The 26,840-nt window shown below is 53.2% G+C and overlaps 1 protein-coding gene across 8 annotated transcripts in view; it reads right to left on the reverse strand.

The window, feature by feature from the left end:
- Positions 1–26,840, reverse strand: part of LOC142365615 (AP-4 complex accessory subunit RUSC2-like) — a 57,422-nt gene that overhangs the window by 11,597 nt on the left and 18,985 nt on the right. For 4 of the 8 annotated variants that reach the window (XM_075446567.1, XM_075446565.1, XM_075446563.1 and 1 more), the window contains 9 exons: positions 24,010–24,798; positions 23,283–23,483; positions 21,922–22,065; positions 20,707–20,783; positions 18,500–18,674; positions 17,437–17,542; positions 13,832–13,878; positions 11,578–12,544; positions 10,771–10,944 (listed from right to left, as the gene is read on the reverse strand). In XM_075446567.1, the coding sequence (XP_075302682.1) occupies positions 10,771–10,944; positions 11,578–12,544; positions 13,832–13,878; positions 17,437–17,542; positions 18,500–18,674; positions 20,707–20,783; positions 21,922–22,065; positions 23,283–23,483; positions 24,010–24,798 (2,680 nt within the window). Of the gene's footprint in view, positions 1–9,442; positions 10,453–10,770; positions 10,945–11,577; positions 12,545–13,831; positions 13,879–17,436; positions 17,543–18,499; positions 18,675–20,706; positions 20,784–21,921; positions 22,066–23,282; positions 23,484–24,009; positions 24,799–26,840 lie in introns of those variants that run through there. The other 4 variants (XM_075446566.1, XM_075446570.1, XM_075446569.1 and 1 more) reach the window with 4 other exon arrangements.

The raw sequence follows: 26,840 nt of genomic DNA on the forward strand, positions 1-26,840 counted from the left end.
GGCTTTATCCCCTTCCCCCTTCCAATCTAGTTTAAAGCCCTATCAATGAGCCCTGCTAACTCCTGAGCTAGGATCCTCTTCCCCTTTTGCGACAGGTGTACCCCATCTGTTGCTAGCAGGCCTGGTGCCATGTAAACTGACCCATGATCAAAGAACCCCAAATTTTGCCTATGACACCAGGCTTGGAGCCAGGTATTGATCTGTTGACTCCTCCTATTTCTTCCCTCATCTTCCCCTGCAACTGGAGGGATAGAGGAGAATGCCACTTGTGCTCCTGATCCCTTAACCTGTCGCCCCAGAGCCCCGAAGTCCCTTTTGATTGCCCGTGTACTTTTGTCCCTAACCTCATCACTGCCAACCTGAACAACTAAGAGCGGGTAATAGTCAGAGGGCTATACCAGACCAGGGAGTTTCCTAGCGATATCTCTCACCCGGGCCCCAGGGAGGCAGCAGACTTCCCTGTGGGATGGGTCTGGTCAGCATATCGGGCCCTCTGTTCCCTTCAGAAGGGAGTCGTCTATGACAATGACCCTTCTTTTTTCCTTCGTGGAGGCAGTCATGATGCGCAGGGCTGACTGCCTAGCTCTGGGCAACCCCATGCATGGGCCTTCGTCTGCCTCATCATTTGCCTGGCCCTCCGGTTCCAGAGCCTCATACCTGTTGTGTAAGGGCACCTGGGGTGGAGAGGGAGGCTGGGAGGGGATTTGCCTGCCGCCCCGAGCAGGGACCCATTTCCATTCCCCGCTGTCTCTCGGGTCCTCTCCTTCTGCCTGGTGGCGAGAGGGCAGGGGATCTTCTGCTTCTCGTGGAGTGTCCATCCTCTGTGTTTGTTTCGGGGATGGCAAGGTGTGGCTCCACCAGTCTATCTCCCTCTCATACTCCCTGATGCTCCTTAACCTTTCTACCTCCTCTTTGAGCTCTGCCACCAGGCTGAGCAGGTCATCCACCTGGTCACAGCACACACAGGCGTTCTGCCTGCTGCCCTCCGATACCAGTGACAGGATCAGGCACTCCTTGCAGCCAGAGACCTGCACAGCTGCCTGTTTATACGGGAGCTCTGTCTGGGTTGCCACATTCTGCCTGGTGACGGCTTTCGGGCAAGTGGAGACCATAGCTTGATATCTCCTAGCTGAGCCAGCAATGACCACCAGTTGAATTTACCCGGGGAGCTGGCCGAGCCTCGGGGCCCTGCCTGCTTGTGCGAACAGCCACGCAAACTGCCGTGCCACGCCCTGGCTGATGTGCCATGCCCTGTTTGCCCATCCTGTTCGCTGCGCTCTGGGTTGCTTGCCCTCCCCAGGAGATGCTTTTGTGAGGGGGAGGGTGCCACCATTGCTCTTGACCCCGCCCACACTGAGTCAGAGCTGCTGCTCCTCAGGGCTCAGCACTTACTGCACTTGGTGGTGGGGGGGCACCCTCTCTCTCCCTGGGTGCCTGTCTCGGCAGTTCTGCTGCTTAGAAAAGGTTCCCTCGGCACGATCTCTCGCTCCGGAGCCCTTCGCCATGTGGTCTGATGTAGATGGTATAGAATAAAGGGTGGATAATGTCCTGGGTTTGGCCAGGATAGGGTTAATTTTCACCAGAAGCCAGGAGGGGACACAGCCAGGCCAGCTAACCCAAAACGGACAAACAAATGGGTTATTCGATACTATGTAACATCACGCTCAGTTCTGAGTGGGAGAGCTGGCCGGGGGGAAGGTTAATCGGGGCTCAGGAATGTGCTGGGCATTGGGTGGTGAGAGAGAGTTGCTCTGTGTATTCCCTTGGTTTTGTATATTCTTCTTATCGGTATTGCCATTGTCACTGCTTCCTTTACTGTTTTGTTAAATTGTCCTTATCCCGAACGACGAGTTTTTCCTTTTTCTTTCCATTTTCCTCCCCACACCAGAGGGGAGAGGGGCGGTAGAGCGACCGCATGATCCTTTGTTGCTGGCCAGGGCTAAACCACGACATGACTGGCTGGGTAGATGAGGGGAGAGCAGTGGATGTTGTCTACCTCGAGTTCAGCAAGGCTTTCAACACTGTCTCCCATAACATCCTCCTATGGAAGCTCAGTAAGTGTCGGCTGGATGAGTGGACAGTGAGGTGGATTGAGATCTGACTGAATTGTCATCAGCGGTGCATAATCTAGTTGGAGGCCTGTAACTAGTGGCGTTCCCCAGGGGTCAGTACTTGGCCCAGTCTTGTTTAACTTCTTCATCAGTGACCTGGATGAAGGGACAGAGTGTACCTAGACAGGCTGGAGAGCTGGGCGCAGAGGAACCTGATGAAGTTCAACAAGGGCAAGTTCAGGGTCCTGCACCTGGGGAGGAACAACCCCATGCATCAGTACAGGCTTGGGGCGGACCTGCTGGAGAGCAGCTCTGCGGAGAGGGACCTGGGTGTCCTAGTGGACGACAGGTTAACCATGAGCCAGCAGTGTGCCCTGGCTGCCAAGAAGGCCAATGGGATCCTGGGGTGCATTAGGAAGAGTGTGGCCAGCAGGTCGAGGGAGGTTCTCCTCCCCCTCTACTCTGCCCTGGTGAGGCCCCATCTGGAGTACTGTGTCCAGTTCTGGGCTCCCCAGTTCAAGAAAGATGAGGAGCTATTGGAGAGAGTCCAGCGGAGGGCTACGAGGGTGATGAGGGGACTGGAGCATCTCTGCTACGAGGAGAAGCTGAGGGAGCTGGGCTTGTTTAACCTGTAGAAGAGAAGGCTGAGTTGAGAGAGGACCTTATAAATGATTATAAATATCTGAAGGGTGGGTGTCAGGAGGATGGGGCCAGACTCTTTTCAGTGGTGCCCAGCGACAGGACAAGGGGCAATGGGCACAAACTGAGGCACAGGAAGTTCCGTCTGAACATGAGGAAGAGCTTCTTCCCTCTGAGGGTGACAGAGCCCTGGAACAGGCTGCCCAGGGAGGTTGTGGAGTCTTCTTCTCTGGAGATATTCAAGACCCGCCTGGACGAGGTCCTGTGCAGCCTGCTGTAGATGACCCTGCTTCGGCAGGGCGAATGGACTAGATGACCCACAGAGGTCCCTTACAATCCCTAACATTCTGTGATTCTGTCAGGTTTCGGTGCTTATTTTACCTGCGTATAATGAATTCAAGAATCAATTCCCTCTTCCTTGAACGCAGTACAAGTCTTTAATAACACGGTATAGGGTCCTTTCCAGTTCTCTTTCAATGGTTCATCTTTCCAGGTCCATATATAAACAGTGTCCCCTGGTTGAAACGGGTGGACTAGATGATCCCCAGAGGTCCCTTCCAACTGATACCATTTTGAGATTCTGTCATCTTACCTGCCTGATTGATACTATTTGTTGTCATCTAGACATGACTTCAGCTCTTTGAAGGGGGCCTCTCTGTTTTGAATAACCTCTGGCCCTGACAGTTAGCCCTGCTGATTCCTCTCTGCCTTTTGATAGCAGGAACCCTGAAAAGCTGCCTTAAATCTTTGCAGGCTTGCTGGACACTGCGTGACCATGCTGTTTCTTTCAGCTTCATTTTATCCAAGTTTCCTCATTTCATGCATTTCCACCTTGTGAAGCTGAACATGATGCCCCTGGACTTTTTAGTCTTTGGTGACTACACAGGGTCATGGAAATGAAGCATATTGTGACTGTCAACAGCAGGCAGCCCTTTGCTGAGAATGTTCTCTCCCCAGTCCTGCACAGAACTCAGTTCCTCATCTTCCTCCCTGGACTTGTGGCGCGCATGGAGGAGCCACACACCGACACCTTGCTTCCCTCTGCCTGGTATTGCAAACCAGCCATTGGGGTGCTTGAAGACCAACAGCAGTAGTGCTACTCCCTGTCTCTTTCTTTTGGTTGGGATCCCTGTTCCCAAAGGTGTATCTGTGGTGCAAAGGGGTCTGCATCCATCTTCTAAAGTAGGGACCCCGTTGCTGGGGCCACACCTTGGAGGCAGGGCTCCTGCCCTCGTCTGGAAATCAGTGCTTGCAACCACGCGTGCTACTGCCCTGCACAATGCTCTACAGGAGTAGCACCTGGCTTACCAATTCTCACCTAAAAATCCCCTGTGCTGTCATCCATGGACCACGCACAGCTGCTGGTGTGCAGAGACTGGCTCTTGCCTTGCAGCAAGTGTGTCCCCATGAGCACCACAGCGAGGGTGCTGGGCTGTGAAAGCCACTCATGGGCAATGCTGCCACTAAAATTTGTTCAGAGGAAACCTCCTGGGTTTCATTGTATAGATGGGGGCACTGAGGCAGAGTCAGCAAAGGGGCTGAGGAAGGAAGTGAAGTCTGCATGGCAGATACTGATTTCAGTGCTGAGTTCCAGGACGGTGCTGCTGGCTGAAAGGGAACCGGGCTGTGCCCCAACATCTGGTCCTGCCTCAGCACTCCTGGGCTACTGCCACAAGCGGGGGTCACACTGACCAGGGACCTGGGAAGCAGCTCCTGTGACCTGCCACCATGCAGGGACCTGGCATGTCCCCGTGCTATGCTCCATCTGGGCTAGCCTGAAAGCTGGATGTTCAGCTGTATTCAGCACGCACAAAGCTCTCAGGGGTTAATATGAGCTCATACATGGCTTGATGTCCCCAAAGCAGTGGTTGAAGAAGTGTCAGTCACCTGCATGCCCATCCCCAGCCTGGCAGCCCCTGCCCTGTATGACGTGACTGCTGCATGGAGCCTCATGGGATTTGGGGATGTGTCCCCACCTGATGGATGCTGGCAGGGTGAGCACCAGGTCTGGCTGCCAGGAGGGGCACAGGAGGGAAAGGCGTCCCCCCGACATGTGGGCCTTTCCTGTGGACACATAGGTGTCTGCCCCATGCTCCCTTGAGCAGACATCCACCCCTCTGCTGCCCTCGAGCTCTGTGCTGTCTGCAGCCCTTGCAAGAGAAGGGTTGATCCCAGCAGCACATGAGCCTGTGTTTCCCACCACTCTGACACATCCCCACTTGCTCAGGTTTTAGAGCCTTTAGTGCCTTGAAAAGCTGCCATGCTAATGGGGTACCTTCTTTGTTCTCCATCAGATGCCACCCAGTCACAGTGACATGACAGTCACACTCCTTTGCCAGTCCTGATACTGGCTGCTACTGAGTCTGTTCAACAAGATACCCTCTGCTTTCCTGTGAGTTGTGCTGGTTGGCATGGTTTGCAGGTCTGTCCTCAGAAACTATTCATGACATTCTGTCTCAGCTGTAGGGTTCTCCCCTTCAATGACAGCTCTCTATCAGCTTGCTGTGGCTGCAGACTCCCAGGGCCTTGTGCTCACCCCTGGGGCCACTTGTCCTGCCCTGTGTACATCCCCATCCTACCTCTCCTTGACTGTCCTGACTCCATGTACATCCCTGTCCCACCTCTCCCTGCCTGTCTTGCCCAAATGTGCATTCCCACCTCAGTTCTCCCAGCCTGTCCCCAAGGCAGCTTGGCAGTTTGCTGGTACTCAGGTGCCTCCTCCCTTTCCAGTCTCCTACAGAAGCCTCTGAGAGCTGCCAGTATTGCTTCAGCATTGGCAAGCATCCAGGGGCCATGGACACAGCCTTTGCCCTGATGATGAGCCAGGTCCTGACAACCTGGGCAGAGAAAGTCTAAGGGGACCTGTCAGGACTCCCTAGCACTTGGCACCAGCAGGCAACCCTCAGGTTGTCGTGTGCATTTGGACTCCCAGTGCACCCTTAATCCCCTCCCAGTCACACTATCACCCCATGTCTTTATCTCCCCCACTGCCGGGCCCCAAAGACCCCCCCCATCACCCTAGAGCAGACCCCCCCATACCATGAAGCTGGGCTCCTCTTTGCTTCCCGCATGCCAGATGATCTTCTCCCAGGGTTCATCTCCAGACCCCAGCACTTCTTTGTTAAGACCTACTCCAAGATTTGCAACGAGGCCAGGAGCAACTTCACCGAGCAGTGTCTGAGAGCTGCCTGCAAGGAGTAGGAGTGGAGGACATGGCCACTGCTCTAGGACTCCGCACAGGAGAGTGATGGGAGATGGGCAGGACTGAGTGTGCATCTCACTGCTGGTCTGGAGCTGCCCCTGGCCTAGCTCTGTGCCTCAGGGCATGTGAGGTGGGCACTGGTGCTGGGGTGGGCATTGGTGCTGGGGCTGGTAACTGCTCTGCCATGTGCCCACAGAGGGCAGGGGGATGTGGGGCTGGCCCTGGCAGGAAGCCTGCCACCAGGAGGTTGGGAAGGGACTTTGACTGGTGCAGTAATGAGGCCAAGGACCTGTACTGTTTGCTAGAGTGAAGGGTTGCTGAGTTTGGGTTCAGGGAAGCGCCGAGGAGGGGTCATGCACACAGCATGACCATCTTACCTGCTCCCGTCTGCTCTGGAGGTGCTCACAAGGCTGTGGGCCAGCACCCATCCCTTTCTCCATCACCACCCACACCCCACAGCACCCACCATTCTGCTGCCATGTCCCAGCCAAAGGGGTGCCGAGGGATGCTGAGCTCCCTGTGCTGGGGGCTGGCTGAGCTGCCCTTCTCAGACCAGGGTCAGCTCCAGGGCATGGCAGTACCTGGCAGCTCCTCTCCTTGCTCAGCCTGCCCCTGGTGGTACTCACGACCCCATGTCCCCATCACGATTCTGCAGCTGACCCTCTGGGGCCAGGCCACTGTCAGGGCCACCCAAGTCACAGCAGCAGTACTGGCAGCCACTGCCCCATACACATTTCCACATGCCTTCCAGCCATGCAGGCTTCACGGGCTTCATGCTCCATGCCCAGTTCCTGATCGGGACAGGCTATTTGATAACCACCAACTGGACTCTGCTTGAGTTTAGCCAGATGACCCTGAAGAAGACTTCAGCAGCTTCAAATCCCGTAGCGGTGACCCCAAATCCAGCTTCTCACACCGTAATCGCCCTCCTACAACCTCCTCTACATCCAAGGATGCCCTGGCAGTGAGCACTATCCCTGTGGCTGAACTCAGCTGAGAGCCACTCAGTGTCAGTGCCAGCAGCACAGGTGGCTAGAAATCCCCTCTTCTGCCCTGGGGCTGACTCAGCACCCCATGGGGCAGTTTGGCAGCACACAGTCCCCTTCCCCATTTGATCCAGCCTGCACACATGGGGAGAACAGCCTGGCCCCGTGCAATTTGTAAACAGCCCTGACCACCATCCCCTCTGAGAGGTTTATTAAAGCAGCCCATGTGCAAGCCCTGGCTGCTCTGTGCCTCTCTAAGCCAGGACAGGGGCTTACGCTGCTTAATTTCTGGATTTTTTTTTAACTGTTTTGACTCACTCCACCACTGCAGACCATTTGTCCACATGGATGCAACAAGATCCAGTGCGGTGTCCTTGCAGCAAAGGCTGGAGCCTCAAGCAGAGCTTTTCCCTTCTCCTGGGGGCTACCGAGGTGTGAAGGGAATGGGTGGGCTCTTGGGGCTCATTCCTGCTGGACTTGGAGATCCAATACTCATGCTAGTCTAAGTTTAAAAGTCCCGGAGCCCCTCCTTGTTAGTGATCTGCAGCCACTGAGCCTCATGGCCATATTGTCCCAGGCTCTGGGTCCCAGACCCACAACCCATCCTTCACTGTCTCCTTCCCCTGCTACTCAGGACTTCCTCCTGCTGCCTGCAGGTTACAAGTTCCAGTTTAGTCACATGTATTTGGTCTGGCTGGGATGGAGTTAACTTTCCCCATAGCAGCCCCCATAGTGCTGTGCTTTGTATTATTAGCTAGAAAGGTGTTCATAACACACGAATGTTTTGGCTATTGCTGAGCAGTGTTCCCACAGAATCAAGGCAGTCTCTCCAACCCCCTCCCACCCCCAAAGGCCAGCAGGCTGGAGGTGGGCAAGAGGTTGAGAGGGGACATAGCCAGAACAGTTGACCCAAACTGACCAAAGAGATATTCCATAGTTGTGCTCAGCAATAAAAGCTAAGAGAAAGGAGGAGGGGTGGGGAGCATTTGTTATTAAAGTGTTTGCCTTCTGGAGCAACAACTATGTGCACTGAGATCTTACTTCCCAGGAAGTGGCTGGACATTACCTGCTGATGCGAAGTAGAGAATAATTTTTTTCCTTTGCTTCCATGTGCAGCCTTTGCTTTTCTTTATTAAACTGCCTTTATCTCGACCCACGAGGTTTTTTTCATCTTATTTTCTTACCCCTTGTCCAGTTGAGGAGGTGGAGTGAAGAGTGGCTTGGTGGACACCTGGTGTCCAGCCAAGGTCAACCCACTACACCACACCTATGGCTACCTTACTCACAACACTGAGCACCCTGGAGAAGTAGATGCCAGACTGAAATGGTGTATACTCTTGTCTGAAACCTGCTTCGGCCCCCACGAGCATGCACAAGGAATAAAGACAAGGAACTCCGAACAACGCTGCCTCCTTGAGACATGCCATCATCTGATTATGTGATGTAGCCCCCCTCCCCCCCTCAGTCTGAACTGACAGGTCAAAGCAACCCATTTTCAGCAAGAACAAAAGATGGGACAGGTTTATGAAATGCTCAGGAGTGGTGCCCCTAATGGCCAGCTCCTTCTTGCCTGCCCCAAGTCTTGGAAGAGCCTCTGAGCCTGTGTGGCACCACTGGCCAACTACTGCCAGAGCTGGAAAGGGTCAAAACAACATGGGCTCATGCAGGACAGCAGAGAAAAAACATACCCAGGCAGGGGCAGCCACATCCAGCCTGGGGCTGGGAATACACCAGAGGGATGAGGAAAGGATGTCTGGTCCTGTACTTCATCTGGACTGTACAGGGACTGAATCAACTACTCTTGGCCATGTGGGGTCTATCATCTCCTCCCTTCTCCCCTGGTCTGCCATGAGCCAAAGATAGTTAGGGACAACCTATCTCCTTCTGAAGCTCTGGTGTTGGCTGTGGCCAGAGGCAGGACAAAGCCTGCAGTGCAGTGTCCCAGCACAGGTACCCCTCAGGCCCTTCCTGAGGGGCTGAAATCACAAGGCTGTGTAGCAGGAGCTCAATCAGCACTGTTTTTATTAATATGCATTATAAATAAAGAAATAAAGGCAAGACACCTTGTTCTAATGGGGAAATGCAAATTAAATATGGTGCAATGTCTGCTAAGCGATGTACAAGCAGAAGGTAACCTTGCAAGACCAGGGCCCCTTGCCGTGGGGAAGCCAGCCAAGGCACGATGCTGCGAGCAGCGTCAACCTGGCCAAGGCACCAAATACTGGCACGGCATTTCATTAACACTGTTCCCTACCTGATGCGCAGTGGGCAGCATGAACATGGGAAGGAAGGGGTTGACTGGCATTGCCTCTACTGAGGACCCCAGGACCCCCAGCAGCCCCTTGTGCTTGTACACAACACTTGCCCCCTCCCCACGGCACTGCTCAGCAAGACCAGAAACCCTGTGCCAAGGGAAGCACCACTCCTCCCTCCCTATCTCCCCAGCTCTCTCTGGGAGCCCCCGCTGCTCTACCTGCTGGGAGCACTGCCCCCAAATGCAAAGAGCCTCCCTAGCCCAGTCAAGGACCCTGCCCTCTCCCCTTCCCCTCCTACCCCCTCTCCACTAAGCATCCCAGGTCATCCTAGGCACTGGCTCCCTGCTCAGCATGGAGGGCACAAGGCGACCCCCTAAAGCACCCATCTCCACACAGGGTAGCTCTACTCATGCTGGACCTATGTAGCACTGAACATCCACACTCTTTCCTCATGATTCCATGCACCCCTTTGCTCCGCATGCACATGCGTACCCTGTCCCCCTCTCCTGGCTGTGGCCAGGCACAGCCCCAGGCTCTGCAGCATGGCAGTGCCAGGCCACTTGGCCCGGTACAACCCACCAGGCACTGCTATTACACATTAGAACAGGGCTGCTCCAGTGTGGGGGAGCCTACCTTGCAGTCTCCCTTCAAGCTGCAACGCAGCCCATCAGCCCAGCCTTGCAGAGACCTTGCCAACACAGGGTGCACCCATTCCTGCAGCTGATGATGCCAGGGATGCTGAAGGCTGTAGACTGCACTGTCACCCCTGGGGAGAGGACTGCTAGCATCCTGCACCCTCCAGCGTGAAACCGAGCCATGCAGTGGGGCAGCACTGCCCTGGCAGTCCATCGCCTATGGGTGCTGGAGATGGAGTGGGATGGAGGGGGCTCAGACAGTCCCTGGTGTGGCTGCATGCACGGTGATACCTGGCAATATGAGGTGCAGCTCGCAGAAGGCCCCAGGGGCCGAGTCAGCCTTTGGAAGCTGCATGAGGGGGAGCAAGAAGGAACCACCTACAGTTACTGTATTCTGTAATGGTAAGAAACTAGCAAGAAGCTGTGTCTGTTCCTCTGGCAGGGTGCATTTCCTCAGAGGAGCCTCAGTAGCCTACAGTACTGTGCTTGGCCTCCCAGCCATGTCAGTAGCCCTCATCCTCCGGGTGAGTGACGTACATGATGGACACCAGTCCCTTCTCAGAGCTGAGGCTGCACTGCAGCCAGTTACCGTCCACCTTGGAGATGATGTGCAGGATGTCCCCCTTGTTGAAGATCAGCTGTCCTGCCTTGGTGGCAATGTGATGGCAAAGAGCTTTCACCTCACTGCAGGGAGGGGAGGAAGGATTAACTTGCCACAGCACACTCACTCCATTGAAGCCCAGGGACCACCTTGGGCATAGAGGAGCGAGGAAAACACTCCCTGTCTCCCTCTCCAGCCAGGCTCTCAGCTGCCCCCCAGCTCCCCATCACCTGCAGATTGCAGAATTAGGGTGGACAGATGCACAAGCTGTGTCACTGCCCTGATCCGTCCCCTGGTCCATGAGTACAAAGGGGGCCAGGTGAACCAAAACAGGCAGAGCCGTGCCAACCCCAGCCCACCTTGTCCCAATACTTGCAGGACGGCCACGTGGTGTTGCTCACCAGGGAGGGTGGGAAGACAACCCCCAGGTTGGCCATGCCTCAGGGGGCACTTCAGGTGGCTCTGGCTGGGGGGTCTCCAGCTCAGGGGCTGCTTCTTGCCACATGCTTGCCCTGACTGTCTGGGCCACCAGCTGGAACATGGATTTGTCCAAGTTCAGCCAGTTGGAGGGCAACCTGCAAAAAGGAGATAGAAGCAGGTAGTGTCAGAGAAGTGTACCCAGGGGCAAGGAACAGCTGCTCTCATGGCAAGGCCATGCCTTAGAGGTCTGGCTCAATGCACAAAGTGCACTGTAGTCCCCAGGCTGCCTGCTGGCGGAGAGGGCTCAACATCCTCCAGACACATCATGGCCTAGACTGGGAAGGACATTTCCAGTGGCCATAGAAGCAAGAAGGGTGCAGATGGAGTGGCAATGTGGGGAGGGCCCAGCTACATGGGGCAACTTCTTGCCTCCTCCTCACCCGTTGTGAGCAACAGGGATGGCTCCATGTTTTGCTCTCACTTAGTACATGTTTTTGGGAGGAATGAGGTGATGATGGGGGCGGTGTAGCAGGTGCCCTTCCTGAGGAGAGGGGGCTTAGGAGCCGAGGCAGTGGTAGAGCTCAGGCAGAAGACTGAGCAAGGGTAGGAGCTGAGGAGGGAAACAGTGGTGTGGGCATGCAGGGCTGGGCAGGGGTGACAGACCTCTCCGTTCACACACTGCCTCTGATGTACCACCATGGTGCAGCCCAGTAGTCGGCTATTGACCTGACTTCCACCTGCACTGCTGCAACCCCAGGTTAACCAGCCCTCCCCAGCCTTATCCCTACCTGTGAGGCTGCCTGGGCTCTTTTTGCACCTTCCTGGACCCAAACAAGTGTCCCCACTTGATGGGCTGGCTGCCCTGTGATGCACTGATGCTGCTCTCCTCTTGGGGGGCTGCTACTGCTACTCCCACTCTTTGCCGAGTCCCAGTCTCCTTTTCCTTGCTGTGCTTCAGCTCTGTAAGCACCGAGTCTGGGGGGCTGCCCATCCAGAAGGGCCAGCTCCATTCCTTCACCTCTTCGCCGACCGGTACCTGCTGGGGCTTTTCCAAGGGCTCTTCCACAGCTTCAGGACTTAGCTTGCTGGCAGCCTTGGACCTCTCCTCCAAGGTACCCTCAGCCTCTGCACCTTCCACCACCCCTTCGCGGGGGGGTGGTACCTTGTGCGTCTCCGCTGACCTGGGTACAGCATTCAAATCTGCCGCCGCCTTCTCACAGCGGATGAACTTCGAGCCTTCAGCCGAGCCCTCGATGTAAATCTGAGAGCTCTGCATGAGCTGGTACCACCAGCTCGCCTGCTTGTCCTTCTTCCCCTCCCACGTGCTCTCTCGCACCTTCCTCCGCTCTTCCTCCTCGTTGCCATCTCCGCAGGAGGCCCCCACTCCCTTGACCTTCTCACTCGAAACTTCCTGGGGGCTGCAGCCTGGTGAGATGTCATCATCTCTGGCACCCACTTTGCATGCTTCAGGGGCAGTGCTGCAGTCATAAGGATCCCTACTGCTGCTCCGCATCTGCATCAGCTGCAGGATGGAGTGTGTGGAAAGTAACAGGTCCTGCTTCACACGCAGCAGCTCCTTTTGCTGCTGCTGCTCTTTGCCCATCTGCATCAGGTGATGCTCAAAAAGGAGGTCTAGGTTGAAGGGTAGCAGGGAGAGAGGCTGGAGCAGGAGCAGGAGCTCCTCAAAAAGAGGCTGGCACACACTATGAGACAGGCACAAGAAGCCTACCGGCTGATAGTGTGCCAGGATGATATCTGTAGGGTAAGAGACATCTAATTAAATGAGAGGCCCTTGCCACCTTTGTCAAGCCACCAAGAAGTTGCTGAAGCTATGGGGAAAGGAGTTGGACACTAGTTTTTGGTCACAGCTGTGGCTGCAGTGTGAGGCTCAGCACTGGGTCAGGGAGCACCACATGCTCTGTGAGCTCTGGGAAAACTGGCCCAGGTCCTGCTTCCAGTCACACCTGCAGCCAGGACCTGCCTGTCAGATCTTGCCAGTACCAGTCCCCTGTGGAGAGAGAGGTGTCGGGGACAGCTGAATACAGTCTTTCCAGGGATCTGGCTGGACTGAACTGTGGATCCTAACAAAATGAACTAGCATTTCTACCTGCAGCATTCATCTTTTGGACCACATCTGCAGTGCCCGCCCCCCCCCCCCCCCCCCACTTTGTTGTCAAGTCTCACTCCTAGGGAGAGAGATGGATGGGAACAGAATTTGTGGCAGTTTGGCTCCAGTGAGATAACAATCTTACGCCATAGTCAGGACTTGCACCTTATCTCCAACGTCTTTTCCTAGCCTTCTGTGTCCTGACAGCCCTAGCTGTTGCTCACATTTCCATCTCTTAATGATGGCTTGAAACAGATGGTCGTCTTCTGCTCCAGAAAAAAAGGGTACTTTCTCTTGCCACACTGCTCAGTACAAAGGCAAGTATCTTTTCCTGTCTGCTCCAGAGAGAAGTGCTGACTGAACACACAGACCAGAGAAATGTCTGTTGTCAGTCCCCAAACCTGCCAGAAGATACTGGGCTGGACTTGCAGTGCACGGGGCCCTGGGCTGAGCATGGGCTGAGTCAGCAGCACTCTCAGGGGTCCAGCAGGTCGAGGGTGTCTGTCTCACTGTGCACTTAGCACTTAGTCATACTGCTTCTAAGCATCTGGCAGCTTGGTCATTGCTGCTGAGTTATCTGTACACTCCAGAAACATTTTTGGTTGAAAAAACAGATACATCCAGTAAAATTTGCTTTGGAAATTATAATCTTGGGTACTAGCTGCAGCTGGGAAGGACATGGTTGGCCAGCTTTTCCACAGCTCAGGTGGAGGGAGCTGTGTGGAGCTTTGACTTCTACCTTGCACTCTTTAGCTGAGCAGCCCTCCAGCAACACGTACACTGGGACTGTGTATAGTATAGTTCTTCAGCTCAGAGCAGAGGGGAGCAGTCTAGGCTGAGAGACCAAGAGATATGCGTTCCCCAGAGGTGAGATCTGTGCTCTACATTGTGCAGAATTTGGCCCCCACTGCAGCCCACGGCCCTCAAGCTCTTACCTTCATGGTTGTAGAGGTGGTTGAACCAGAACTCCAAGGACCGGATACTGCAGAAAGGGAAAACAAGCAGAGAAAGAAAGACATGGTTCACCCTGACATCAGCTGGGAAGACCATACAGCTAGGCACGCGCAATCCAGGAGGTTCCTACAGAGCATCGATGATAACTTTCTGATGCAAGTGGTGGAGGAACCAACAAGGAAAGGCGCTCTGCTGGACCTTGTACTAACAAACAAGGAGGGCCTGGTGGAGGATGTGAAGGTTGGAGGTAGCCTCGGCTGCCAGTGACCATGAAATGGTTGAGTTCAGGATCCTGCGTGGAGGAAGCAGGGCGATAAGCAAGATCAAAACCTTGGACCTCAGGAAGGCTAACTTTGGCCTCTTCAAGGAGCTACTGGGAGGAATCCCGTGGGCCAGGGCTCTCGAAGGCAGGGGGGTCCATGAGTGCTGGTCGCTGTTTAAACATCACTTCCTCCATGCTCAGGAGCGGTGCATCTCCCTGAGAAAGAAATCGAGCAAAGGAGGCAGGAGACCTGCATGGTTGAATAAGGAGCTTCTAGCAGAGCTCAGGTGGAAGAGAAAGGTCCATGGAATGTGGAAAGAGGGGCAGGCCACTTGGGAAGAATACAGGAATGTTGTCAGAGCATGCAGGGATGCAACGAGGAAGGCCAAAGCCCACCTGGAATTGAAGCTGGCAAGGGATGTCAAAAACAACAAGAAGGGCTTCTTCAACTACATCAGCAGCAAAAGGAAGGCTAGGGACAATGTGGGGCCGCTGCTGAATGAGGTGGGAGTCCTGGTGACGGAGGATACAGAGAAGGCAGAGCTACTGAATGCCTTCTTTGCTTCAGTCTTCAGTGCCAAGGCAGGCCCTCAGGAATCCCAGGCCCCGGAGGTAAGAGAGGAAGCCCACAGAGAGCATGACCTTCCCTTGGTCGAGGAGGACTGTGTGAGGGATCGCTTAAGCGATCTGGACACCCACAAATCCATGGGCCCCGATGGAGTGCACCCACGAGTGCTGAGGGAGCTGGCAGATGTCATTGCTGAGCCACTCTCCATCATCTTTGAGAGGTCCTGGAGGACAGGAGAGGTGCCCGAGGACTGGAGAAAGGCCAGTGTCACTCCAGTCTTCAAAAAGGGCAAGAAGGAGAACCCAGGGAACTACAGGCCGGTCAGCCTCACCTCCATCCTGGGAAAGGTGATGGAGCAGCTCATCCTGGAGGTCATCAACAAGCAAGTGGAGGAAAAGAAGGTTATCAGGAGCAGTCAGCATGGATTCACTAAGGGGAAATCATGCCTGAGCAATCTGATAGCTTTCTACGATGACATGACTGGCTGGGTAGACGAAGGGAGAGCTGTGGATGTTGTCTACCTCGACTTCAGCAAGGCTTTCAACACTGTCTCCCATAACATCCTCCTAGGGAAGCTCAGGAAGTGTGGGCTGGATGAGTGGTCGGTGAGGTGGATTGAGAACTGGCTGAATGGCAGACCTCAGAGGGTTGTCATCAGCGGCACAGAGTCTAGTTGGAGGCCAGTAACTAGTGGTGTCCCCCAGGGGTCAGTACTTGGCCCAGTCTTGTTTAACTTCTTCATCAACGACCTGGATGAAGAGTTAGAATGTACCCTCAGCAAGTTTGCTGATGACACCAAACTGGGAGGAGTGGTGGATACACCAGAAGGCTGTGCTGCCATTCAGCGAGACCTGGATAGCCTGGAGAGTTGGGCAGAGAGGAACCTGATGAGGTTCAACAAAGGCAAATGCAGGGTCCTGCACCTGGGGAGGAACAACCCCATGCATCAGTACAGACTAGGGGCGGACCTGCTGGAGAGCAGCGCTGTGGAGAGGGACCTGGGTGTCCTGGTGGTCAACAGGTTGACCATGAGCCAGCAGTGTGCCCTGGCTGCCAGGAAAGCTAATGGGATCCTGGGATGCATTAGGAGGAGTGTGGCCAGCAGGTCGAGGGAGGTTGTCCTTCCCCTCTACACTGCCCTGGTGAGGCCCCATCTGGAGTACTGTGTCCAGTTCTGGGCTCCCCAGTTCAAGAAAGTTGAGGAGCTACTGGAGAGAGTCCAGCGGAGGGCTACAAGGATGGTGAGGGGACTGGAGCATCTCTCCTACGAGGAGAGGCTGAGGGAGCTGTGCTTGTTCAGCCTGAAGAAGAGAAGGCTGCGAGGGGACCTAATAAATGCTTAGAAATGTCTGAAGGGTGGGTGTCAGGAGGATGGGGCCAAGCTCTTTTCAGTGGTGCCCAGCGACAGGACAAGGGGCAATGGGCACAAATTGAAGCACAGGAAGTTCCGTCTGAACATGAGGAAGAACTTCTTCCCTCTGAGGGTGACGGAGTCCTGGAACAGGCTGCCCAGGGGGCTTGTGGAGTCTCCTTCTCTGGAGATATTCAAAACCCGCCTGGACAAGGTTCTGTGCAGCCTACTGTAGGTGACCCTGCTTCGGCAGGAGGGTTGGACTAGATGACCCACAGAGGTCCCTTCCAACCCCTACCATTCTGTGATTCTGTGATTCTGTGATTCTGTGATTCTGTGAAAAAGAGAAAATCAATTCACTTCCTTTATCCTAGCTGTTCTACAAGAAGTTTGGCTGGAAAAGGGCATTTACACAGCATAGTCCTGTGAACCTCAAGATCTAGTGAAAGGACAGTGGCTCACTCCCATCAACATGCACTGATCACAGCCACCCAGCCTGTCACAGAGCCAGTTTATTTTACCTTATGCATTGTGCAACCTTATGCAATGCCTTATGCATCGTGCAACCGTAACCCCTAACAACCATGTTTCCAGCAAGTTTCCTCACCATTTAGCTCCTGTGTCCTTGGCAGAGCTTAGCTTTAGCTTTGCTGAGAAGGGCTCATGTGAAAGAGGTAAATCATCTACAAACATGAGAACATTGCTGCAGGCTTGCCCAAAATATGCTGGCATCCTGTGCCAGCAGGGGAGAGCTGGGCCATCCTGGGTGGGGAGAGCAGGGCAGAGATTGCTCCTGCTTGTAGGGGTTCCCCAACATTTTGAGATCTTGGGGACTCTGTTGCCACTGTCAGAGCTGTTGCTGATCACTGGAGAGGAGCAGGGAAATATCCTAACAGCACTCATCCCTTTACTGCGGCCGCCTTCTGTCTAACACAGAGTGTAGTATGCACACTGCTTATTCAGTCTGCGTCAGCCTTGAGTCCTGAACCAGGGCAATTTCTCCTTCAAAGCCTCATGCACTGGGATTCACTGTAGCTCCAGGAAGCAGTGATTCAAGCAGGGATTTTCAGGAGTAATTGATGCGTATGTTATGTCTATCCCTATATGAACCCTGACAAACAGATTCTTCCCACATAATGTTTTGGGGCTAAAACAAGCTGACAGTGTTCTTCAGCGGGCTACAGCCATCACTTCTCAGTTCTGGCCTGGTAGGGAGGATAGTTTTTGATCCTTCTGGAGTTCCCTGAGGCTCACAGATTTTTCCTTCCCTCACCTACAGCTGTGGAGTGACTTCCCAGGTTTCTTAAGTCTTTTCATTGGCAACTGTTCCTGCTTTCAGTCAAGGACTAGCACATACCACCAGCCCTGGACAACGACATGCAGTCAGTCCAGGGAGTCTGCTTACTTGAGGAGGCCAAAGATGAATGCATTAAACCTCATGGTGTGGTTGGTGAGCTCCGTGTACTGGCTGATCTTGCTATAGAGGCTGTGCAGCAACTTGGTAGAGGGGCCTATGGAGAGAAGAAAAATGTTGAGATTAGTTATGGTCAGCAAAGCCAAAATGGCATCACGGGAAGAAGCATCATGGCAAAGATAGAAGTTGGCTGGGTGCCCACGCCTGTATGTGCATTGCCCCTCCACCGATCATCAAGATGAGCTCGTTCCATCCCAACAGTTAGACTTCACAAGTTGTGAAGTTGTGGTCTGTCCCAGACTGTCACTCCAAAACTTTAGGAGAGTTTCAGTGGATGAAAGTACCCCAGGGACCTGTCTCCCACACTTCAGGCCCTCAGCTCAGAATCAGCAGGTAAACAGAATACTATGGTGGGTGGTTATAATTTGGGGTATCTGCAGTCACAGAGATAACCCCAGAGCTGGAGATTTGCCACAAACAGGCTAGGAGGCTTCCCAGCCCTGGATATAAATTCTTCATGATGCAGAAATCAGTGTGGCCCTGCCATCTGTAACCTCAGAAAGGAGTTCTCCTGGATGGTAGCCACTGCCACAATCCAGGGTGCAGACTGGTACTAGCAGAAGGTACAGGTGCTGTGGGCATGCTTGAGCCAAATGAGCTGTGTGTGCAAATTTTCTTACAGACCAGGACAGAGCACAGCTGTGCCTTATACAGTAGCTGTACAGGGCTAAAGATGAAGGTCTAGAAACACCCTGGAAACTTAGAGGAGGGAAAAGGGCATACTTTTAAGTTTTTTCCTTGCTTTTTTTTTTTCGATTGCTAGGAGCTGTTATAGGAGAATTTAGAAATTTCAGGGAAAATTACAATAAATATTTGGACAGAATGGAGCAATGACTCTCCCACCTTGCAAGAAAAGGTCAAGGTGCACCTTGTTCTGTTCAGGGAGCCAGGTATTATCCTGCATCCACATCCTTATAGTTAACCTTCCCAGCACCTCCCAGCCACAACACAGGAGTACTGCAGAGCGATGGGCATCTCTGTACACTCTCCATACCTAGCTGGGTGGATGCCTCCACCATGCTCCAGGGGATGTTCCTCCTCTGGCCAATGATCATGTCCAGGACATAAGCCTTGAGCCCATCACTCAGGATGTCCCGGACAGCAGGGCACAGGTATTTCAGGATGAGATGTCCCACGTTGGGGCTCATGGAGCTATTCCCAAGTTTGGCCTAAGGGAGAACAGGCAACAAGGTACAGACACATGCGAACAGTCCAGTCCCACTTGCCTAGTACAGACACCCAGCAGGCAATATCCAGGCTACGATGATGCTCAGCAGCTCCTTGAACAGGCAGGCTCTTCCCCTTCACCCTTGCTGCCTCATACACCAATTCTGGGTTGCTCCCTGCAAGGTCTGCCCCAGGCTGGGATGAGGCAACAGCTTGGGATGAGAATATCCCAGCTTGAGAAGAGGAAATCCCAGTTAGAAGGGATTCCCAGTTCTCCCTATGGGTATAACAAGGCTGTCCTGCTTGAGGAAGAAGAAAATAGGGGCTTTTGCTGCTGCTGTAGATTTTCTCGTTGCTATTTTTGAAGTAGGAAGCAGCAAGTGACATAGGAACTTCCAGTACTGAAGGGCTAAGGAACACTTAACTCAGTGACATGCTGAGCTGTATTTCCTAGGGATTACTATAAACAGGACGAGGGCAAAATGGATGGATAGAGCCCAGGCTGAGGTGAGGAAGCATGTAAGAACCCAGCATCAGCAGAGCAGGGACATATTCTGCTGCATACAGTCCTTGAGCTGCCAAGGGGTCTATCCAAAGGGGTCAGACCCAGGCCTTGCACATCATGTCAGTAGTCCCAGGCAGTTGTGTTCAAGGCACAGATTTTACCAGCTGAGCTGTAATTACACTGGCCAGTTGGCATAGGTCCATAAAGGTCCTGAACTGAGACAGAACTTCTGGGTCAGGAATAATCCCGCCAGATCCATTGAGCATGGGAGCATCAGGGACAGGTGCTGCCTTTTGACAGGTGAATGCTCAGCCCTTGGCACACTGACGCATAATGAAACCCCAGATCAAAACCACAGTGTTGTCTGGCAAGTAAAGTAATGGGGGAATGTTGTGATTATTCCCCAAACCAACACTGTAAGAACAGGAAATTCACAGTGAAGCTTTCAAAAGCTGTGGAACTCCAAACAGCTCCAGTTATGCTGCACAGTAATCTCTGCATCAGCAACAATTGTAATTAGGGGCAAATTACCCTTGGCTCTGAGATAAGATTGAATGGGTTTGGAATCTGTCCCAGTCGGGTTTCTCCTTGGGGATGGCACTCCGGGGCAGTTGTCATGACAAAACAGTATCATATTGCTGCCCCAGAATGTCATTGCTGCAACTGAAGCAGGGCATGAATACTCTGAGAGGAGGCACCACAAAGATGCTCAGTGTCACAGGACTGCAAACACTGACCGGTACAAACAGAAGTGAGCTTGCTCTGCCTGTGTTATTCCAGAAATGTGAAATGAGGGGAGCACAAGCCAAAGACAGCCAGCCCCATGGGCAACCTAAATGAACTCTGAAGCTAGTGGGTTAATGGTAAGGGCTATAGGGGAAGCTCAGCTGCCCCAGATGGGCAATGACTGATGCACTATTTTATCATTACAGAGCCCTGTGAGACATCAAGGGACTGGGGACACTGCACTGTGCCCTGGCATCAGTGCCAGAACAGAATCGCTGGATGGGTGGAGGAGAGAAACACAGCTCTCCACTATATGAGAAAAAAGAGCTGGTGTACTGCATCAGACCAGAACTCCATCTGGCCTAATATTCTCTCTTATAAAGAGCCATGAGTAAGTCCATAAGAAAGTGTCAACCAGAGCAAACATATGTAACATATATATATTATTTCCCCTTAATACTCTCCCAGCCTACAACTACTTTCAACTTAGAGACTACCTAAGCTGGATATGATTCCTGTGTGTTTAGTATACTCAATGAGTTTCTCTTCCCTGTATTTTTCAATCTTCCCTTAAATCCACATAACCTTTTAGCACCCCCAGCATCATACAGCAAGAATTGTCACAGATTTACTATCATCTGCTGCATGATGTGGCATCTCCTTTGTTTGGTTTGTTCTTGGTACTACTAGCTTCATTGGATACCAGGTAGTTTTTTAACTGGAAGAGAATGGAGAGACAATCTTTCTCCATCCTCTTCATGTCACTCATGATGTTGAAAAACCATACTGAAAGCAAGACTTACCTTCACCCCCAGATCTCTGCTGGTTCCAAAGTGAGCTACAATCAGGTCAACAGCAGCGTTGATTGCCTTCACCAGACCTAGAGGGAAAGAGAGAGTCAGTGAGCTGCTTGAGGGGCTTCTAGGTCAGACCCTGACCAAACACTCAATGAAGAAATCAGACAGGGGCATTTCAAGCCCATGTCAGCAACACATGCCCTCTCTGGCGACATGATCAGCTCATGTCAGGTCTCTGCCACAAACATGCAGAACCCCTCCTAACTCCTCACCAAATCTATCCCTGCTGGTTCCAACACTCATGTATCAGCCCAACAGTATGACAACCTTTAGAAGTGGCTGAAGCATAAGACACCCTGCCAATGTTCCCAAGGGACATGAACCATCACCACCATGCACCATCCCTCGAGAGAGCACAGATGGGGTCTGAGGCAATAAGTCTTTTGCTGCTTTTGTCTTACAGGGTGGCAGGGCAGAAGCCATGCATTTGGCAAGTTATGTAATAGCTTTCAGTAAGAAGCCAGTGGTGGGTAATGTGACATCTGCATCAGTATGATGCAAGAACAGAAGTGGAATAGAGGGGAAGGCTGCCATCTGGTAATCACCAACACATAACTGGCAAAGGTATGGGAACCTTTCTGCACATTCCTTGTCTCTGACACGATACCGAGGCAGCTGTCAACAACCAAGTCCCCAAAGCTTTCCTCTACCATGGGTCTCATCACAGCCATATCTTGTCGTGCTTTGGAATCCTTTCTCCCTCTCTTTTACATAAACACTTTACCATGTAGGACCCAACGGACCTTTTACCTAAATTACAAAATCTCAGGCTAGCACATCTGCAACATCACACAGATTCACAGGTCTACCCTTGTATACTGAGATGGGGTGGCAGCATGGCCTGCCTTAGGGTCGTACTCCTGTGCCTGCTTGTTCTCTCTGCTCTTTCTTGTGGACTTAAGATCCTTTCGAATGAGACTTCCCAGGCCAAGCAGCTCAAACATGGCACGTTGCACGTGGCATGATGCAGAGAACACAAGAACCTGCTGTGGAAACAGCCATCAGTCCAGGGGGGCATGTAGTTATGATGCTACAGTAGAGAAGGGCAGGGAAAGAAACCATTATGTCTACAGAGACGAGATGAGAAAGAGAGAAGCACTATTTGCCTTATGCTGTGCTATACCACACCCTCCTCCACTGACATGAGATGCATGGACTCACCCTTCTTCTGCAGCAGGTCGATGGAGATGGACTCTATGTTGCCATCTGGGGAGAGGCGGAACTCAGTGGGAGGTTTCTCTGCTAGTGAGAAGTAGTCAGGGAAGAAGTCAGTGTAGGTAAGCTGGAGTTGCCTCATAGACTGCTCTGCAGGGCCAAGACAGGGAGGAGAAGGATCAGCCCCAAGCCCTTATATCAAAGCATCTCCCACATTGTTTGCTTTTCCCAGAAGCAACCTGCACCAGCAGGAGTCTTCACACCAGCCAGTCCAAGACAGCAAGGCTACAGGCTTGTTACTCTTCCAGCAATGGTTTGCAACATGAGCTTGTAGAGTTCAACCCCACAGCCCACCCAATGTCTAGCTCCAGCTTGACTGGGGGCCCATGGGCACTGGAAGATGCTATAGGAGGTTCACCCTCATGAGCTGGTGTTAAGGAAAACCTCACTGCACCAGACTTAGGGCTGCTGTGTGGATAGCCCCAGCAAGTGGGGTCAAAATTAGACCACAGAGAGAATCCCTACTTGTCACACACAGGCAACAAACTACATGCCGTCTGCCTGTCCCCTGAGATGGTCTCTGTTTTCAAGGGGTGACTTTTGCAGGAGCTCTTTCATGTGCTCGATTTTCATCTGGTTGATTCCCCAGCTCTGGGCTAGGCATCTTCCCATGAAGGAGGGATGAAGAAACTGTTTGGGTTGGCAATGAGCTGTAGAACTTTGGGGAATTCACTCCATGACTTGGGGCTGGCCTCAAGAATGCCCTCCCTCCCACAGACAGACCCCTCTGCTCCTCCTGGAGGACTCTCAAAAGTTCAGCCAAAAGCAGCCTGCCACTCTCAGCCCTTCCTAAACAGGTTTTGGAGGACAGAGAAGACCTTAAGGGCAGAGCATGGAGAAGACAGAGCCCCATGGAGCCCTACGGTATTGCCAGCTGCCCCATGAGAGCTACAGCCTAGCATGCTGCCAGGGTTGGGGCAGATGGGCAGACATCATGGGGCACAGACATGAGATCTCCAAGGGCCACAACTCCTGTATGAGATATGAACTACAAGCTGGACACAGTTCAGGAGCACTTGCTGAGGTCTGAGCTGGCTCTTGGCCATTCACTTTCCCCTTTGAGCCAGCCCAGAGCTGGACCTGACTGCTCTCACCTTGTGGAGAAGAAGGGAGTCCCCACACAGAGTGTACCCATCAGTGAGGCAATTTTCACCTTCATCTTGTACCCCTCAGCCCCACTGTGAGCAGATGCATCCCTCCTGCTCAAAGCAGGCAGAGCAGTGATGAGGCCAGGCATAGCTGGGATACTGAACCTGAGCCCCAAGGTCACCTCCCAAGACCCTCCCCAGCAGAAAGGTGGTGCGCACTGTTCAGCTTGCAGTGGAAATGGCTGGTGTTGAGAGTGCCAGGGAGCTCAAAGATGGGGTTCCCCTGGTTCAGCCGGGGCTCTTGCTGCCTCTTGTCTAGGCTGCCTGTGAAGCCAGGCAGCCCCAAAATGTGGTCCAGACCCGGGGGGTTCCTCCTCCTGTACTCCTGCCACTTCAGCACTTGGGGGGAGAGGTGGTTTGCTAGAACATCGCAGGCAGTGAGCACCAGACAGGAGGATATGAGCAGACGGGAGGACATGGAGGGGAAACAAGGAGAAAGAGGATGAGAAAGAGGAAGGACAGAGAAAGAGAGACAGAAAGTTAGTTAAAAGTCCAGCAGCATTTCAGGACATTAGCATACATACATGAAGGGAGGTGGAGGCCACAGCCTGGCAGAGCAGGCCAGGAGCCTGTGTGGCCTCATGGCTTCAGGCAAAGAGGGGGCAGATTTGGGGTGCAAGCACCTGATGTGGGGTGCTGTAAGATCAGCAGCCCCATGCTGCCCTCTCCAGAGACGCAGTGCAGAAGTCAGGACTGGACAGACATGCTCTTAGCATATGACTTTCTTTTGCAGGCAGAGTGATCATGGGGGCTGTTGGGTGCTGCAGCACCCAGATGCAATTTTGTCCTTGGGCTGCAGCTATAAGGGAGGGTGGTACTATAGGGAGCAGTAGCCAGAGAGCTGGAGATGTTCCAGACTAGCACGTCCTGGTGGATGGGAACCTACCATTGAGGGACCACATTCCCATGCTGCTCAGGGGACCAGAGCTGCTGATCTCACCGCCACTCCTCCAGTGAAGATCTGCATGGCGTCCCCCTCTGCTCACGGGCATACTGTCCACCGAGAGGGGCAGGAAAGTCCCACTGTGGAGCTGATACTCGGAGAGCAGTGGGCTTGGCTCCAGCGATGCCTTCTTCTTGGGAACAGGCTTGGGGTTTTCCTTTTGCCTCAGGGCATCAGCTTTGGTGGCTTGGGAGGGCTGCATAGCACTGATAGCAGGGGAAGACTTCATGGGAAGCAGGCTGGCAGAGATGGGGCAGGATCTGCTCCTGGGAGGCTGGGTCTCTCCAGTCCTCTCTGTGGTGGGTGAGGAAGAGGAGTCTATGCTTTGAAAGAAAGGTATGTTGCATCGTACAGGAGAGTAACTCCCCAGGGGGGGCAGAAGGGTTGTCTCAGGGGCAGGCTTCTTAATGCAACCATCATTGTGGGAGGCAGCTCCATCCACTGAGCGCTGGGTCAGGAGTGTGCTGTGGACTTGGCTCCCCACTGCCGCTGACTTCTCTGCTGAGGTGGCTGAGGCTGAGGACTGGGAATTGGAGGAGATCTGATGGCTGACAGGCCAGTTGCTGGACAAGCTGTGGAGTTGGGAAAGGCTGGAGGCAAAATGGCTGTGCAGAGCATGGGCCTTGAGTGGCTTGCTGAAACGGTGCTGGAAAACAAAGGGCTGGATGGGCAGAGTTGTGGGACGTTGGTCCTTGCTGTAGTGTACCACAGGTTTGCTGTCTGTGCCACCACCTTCGGGGAGAGAAAGGGGGACAGAGTGTGAGGATGGGCAGAGGGACAGTCATTGTCAGTCTGGCAGATCACAGGCAAAAGGGACCCTGCTCTCAGCTGTGGGAAGAGGATGAGCTAGAGGCCAGTAACACAAGCAGAGTGGTTCAAGTATGAACTGGTTACACACATCGTGAGCTGGCAGGGTAAAGGCATGTGGCCCCAAATGCAGTTTCCAGCTGTTGACAGCTGTCTGGAAGAGTAGGGTGCTGCACTGGGAGCTTCTCTCTCCTGGTAGGTTCACCAGATTCCCATCCCTTCCACATCCTTTGCTCTCAGGATAGCACAAGCCAAGGTCCCAAGCACCTGCCCTTGGCCTGCCTCCATCCAGGCAGTACCACAAAGACATGGCCCAATGCACTGTGGTACAGCAAGATTTCTTATCCCGACTCACCCAACTGAGCAAAAGCATTAAATGCAATAGCACCGCAGCTCTGCATCACACATTGCACTCAGTGCTGTCGGAAAGGCCTCTTGCTTCCCCTTATCCCTCCCTCCTCTTTCTCCTGTAACTGTTCCCCCTCTGAACACACAGCTCCCTTCCTCCCCCTGCCTGTATCAGACCCAAGCAGGACCTTCCCAACTGAATCAGGCCCACAGCAGAATAAGAAGAGCTTCCAACCCTGGAAAAGGCAGATCTGCTTCAGCAAATGACTGATAGGGATTTCATAAGGGTATGTGCTGGGCTGATCTCCTACATGTGCATGCCTGCAGCTCCTGGTAGGGCCACAATATCCTGAGGGACACAGCTGAAGCGTGACATGCTGTGCACACAGTGCACAATACACACAGCACTAGATGCACACATGGGGCTGACTGGGATCCCTGATCACCACACTGTATCCCAGTGTGGCGTGGCAGTTTCTGGCTTGCCTTCCCCACCACTCCTCCAGCCCACAGTAAATCCTGGCACAAAGGACCCACCCCAAGCAGAGCCCCGATGTTATTTGCTGCCTGTGGGGTGTGCCAGGCCTCTCTCCCTATAGCTAGCCTTTAGCAAGGCTTGCTTTCCCTCTAGGCCCTTCTCAGACCCTCTAGGCTTGCATGCTGCTTTCAGCTGGCATGAGGCAGCTCTGCCTCTACCTCTAGCTGCAGGCAGGAGCTTTCCACACAGTGCTAATGCCTGTGTTGCTGTCACAGTGCAGAGGAAGGGACCGTAGCAGGGGATGCAGGAACTGCTGGGATATATTGCCCTGAGAGCTCCTATCTGCCCCCTTCTTCCACTCCCTGAGCAGCTCTTGCTCCTTCCAAGCACTCTCTCTGTAAACCAAGAGAGCTGCTCCCACGGCTTTCTCCCAGCAGAGACCTGCCTTCCCACACTGAGTGCACGTTCAAGGCTCAATAAACAAACAGGACAATACACAAAAAAACTCTTGCTCCAAAGGCCAAAATCTCTCCCACACCTGCCATGACAATGAATGACGTGTTCTTCCTATCTCCTGCCAGAAATTTTCAGGGCATTACATGGAGACAGTCAGGTCCTTGGCATGTTGGGGATTATTTACCGCAGCAGTCTGATCAGAGCCCTATTTTAGACAGAGCTGAAACAGGTACAAAAACTGTCTAGGGCAGAGATGGAGATCTCCTGCCATACTGGAGAAATGGCCATACCTCTGATGGGACTGTCACGCAGCTTCCTCACCAGGACATGTAACGGCAATATCAAGGTGGTAAGCAATTTATGTATTACAGACTTTCCTGTAGAGGGAGCTGGAACAATTACCCTTCAGAGGAACCTTTGCTGCAATCCAATGCACTGTGGAGGATATGGCTAGGATGTTCCAGCAGAGACACACAGCTTCTCTAATCTCTGCAGGACTGTTTTAAGCCCTGGCAGAGACTGTGTGATCTCCCTGACCCTGCATTGAGAGGAGACTGATGGCTGTGCCTCTTCCCTCCCCACCTCTACCCCATGTGGCTCCAAAGAAGAAAGGCTAAAAACTCCTCAATGGTTCCCTTCCCTTTGTCTGATGGGAACATGGCTCTGCTGAGCATCTTCAAATCTC

This window comes from Opisthocomus hoazin, chromosome W (assembly GCF_030867145.1).
Source record: "Opisthocomus hoazin isolate bOpiHoa1 chromosome W, bOpiHoa1.hap1, whole genome shotgun sequence".
NCBI lineage: Eukaryota > Metazoa > Chordata > Aves > Opisthocomiformes > Opisthocomidae > Opisthocomus > Opisthocomus hoazin.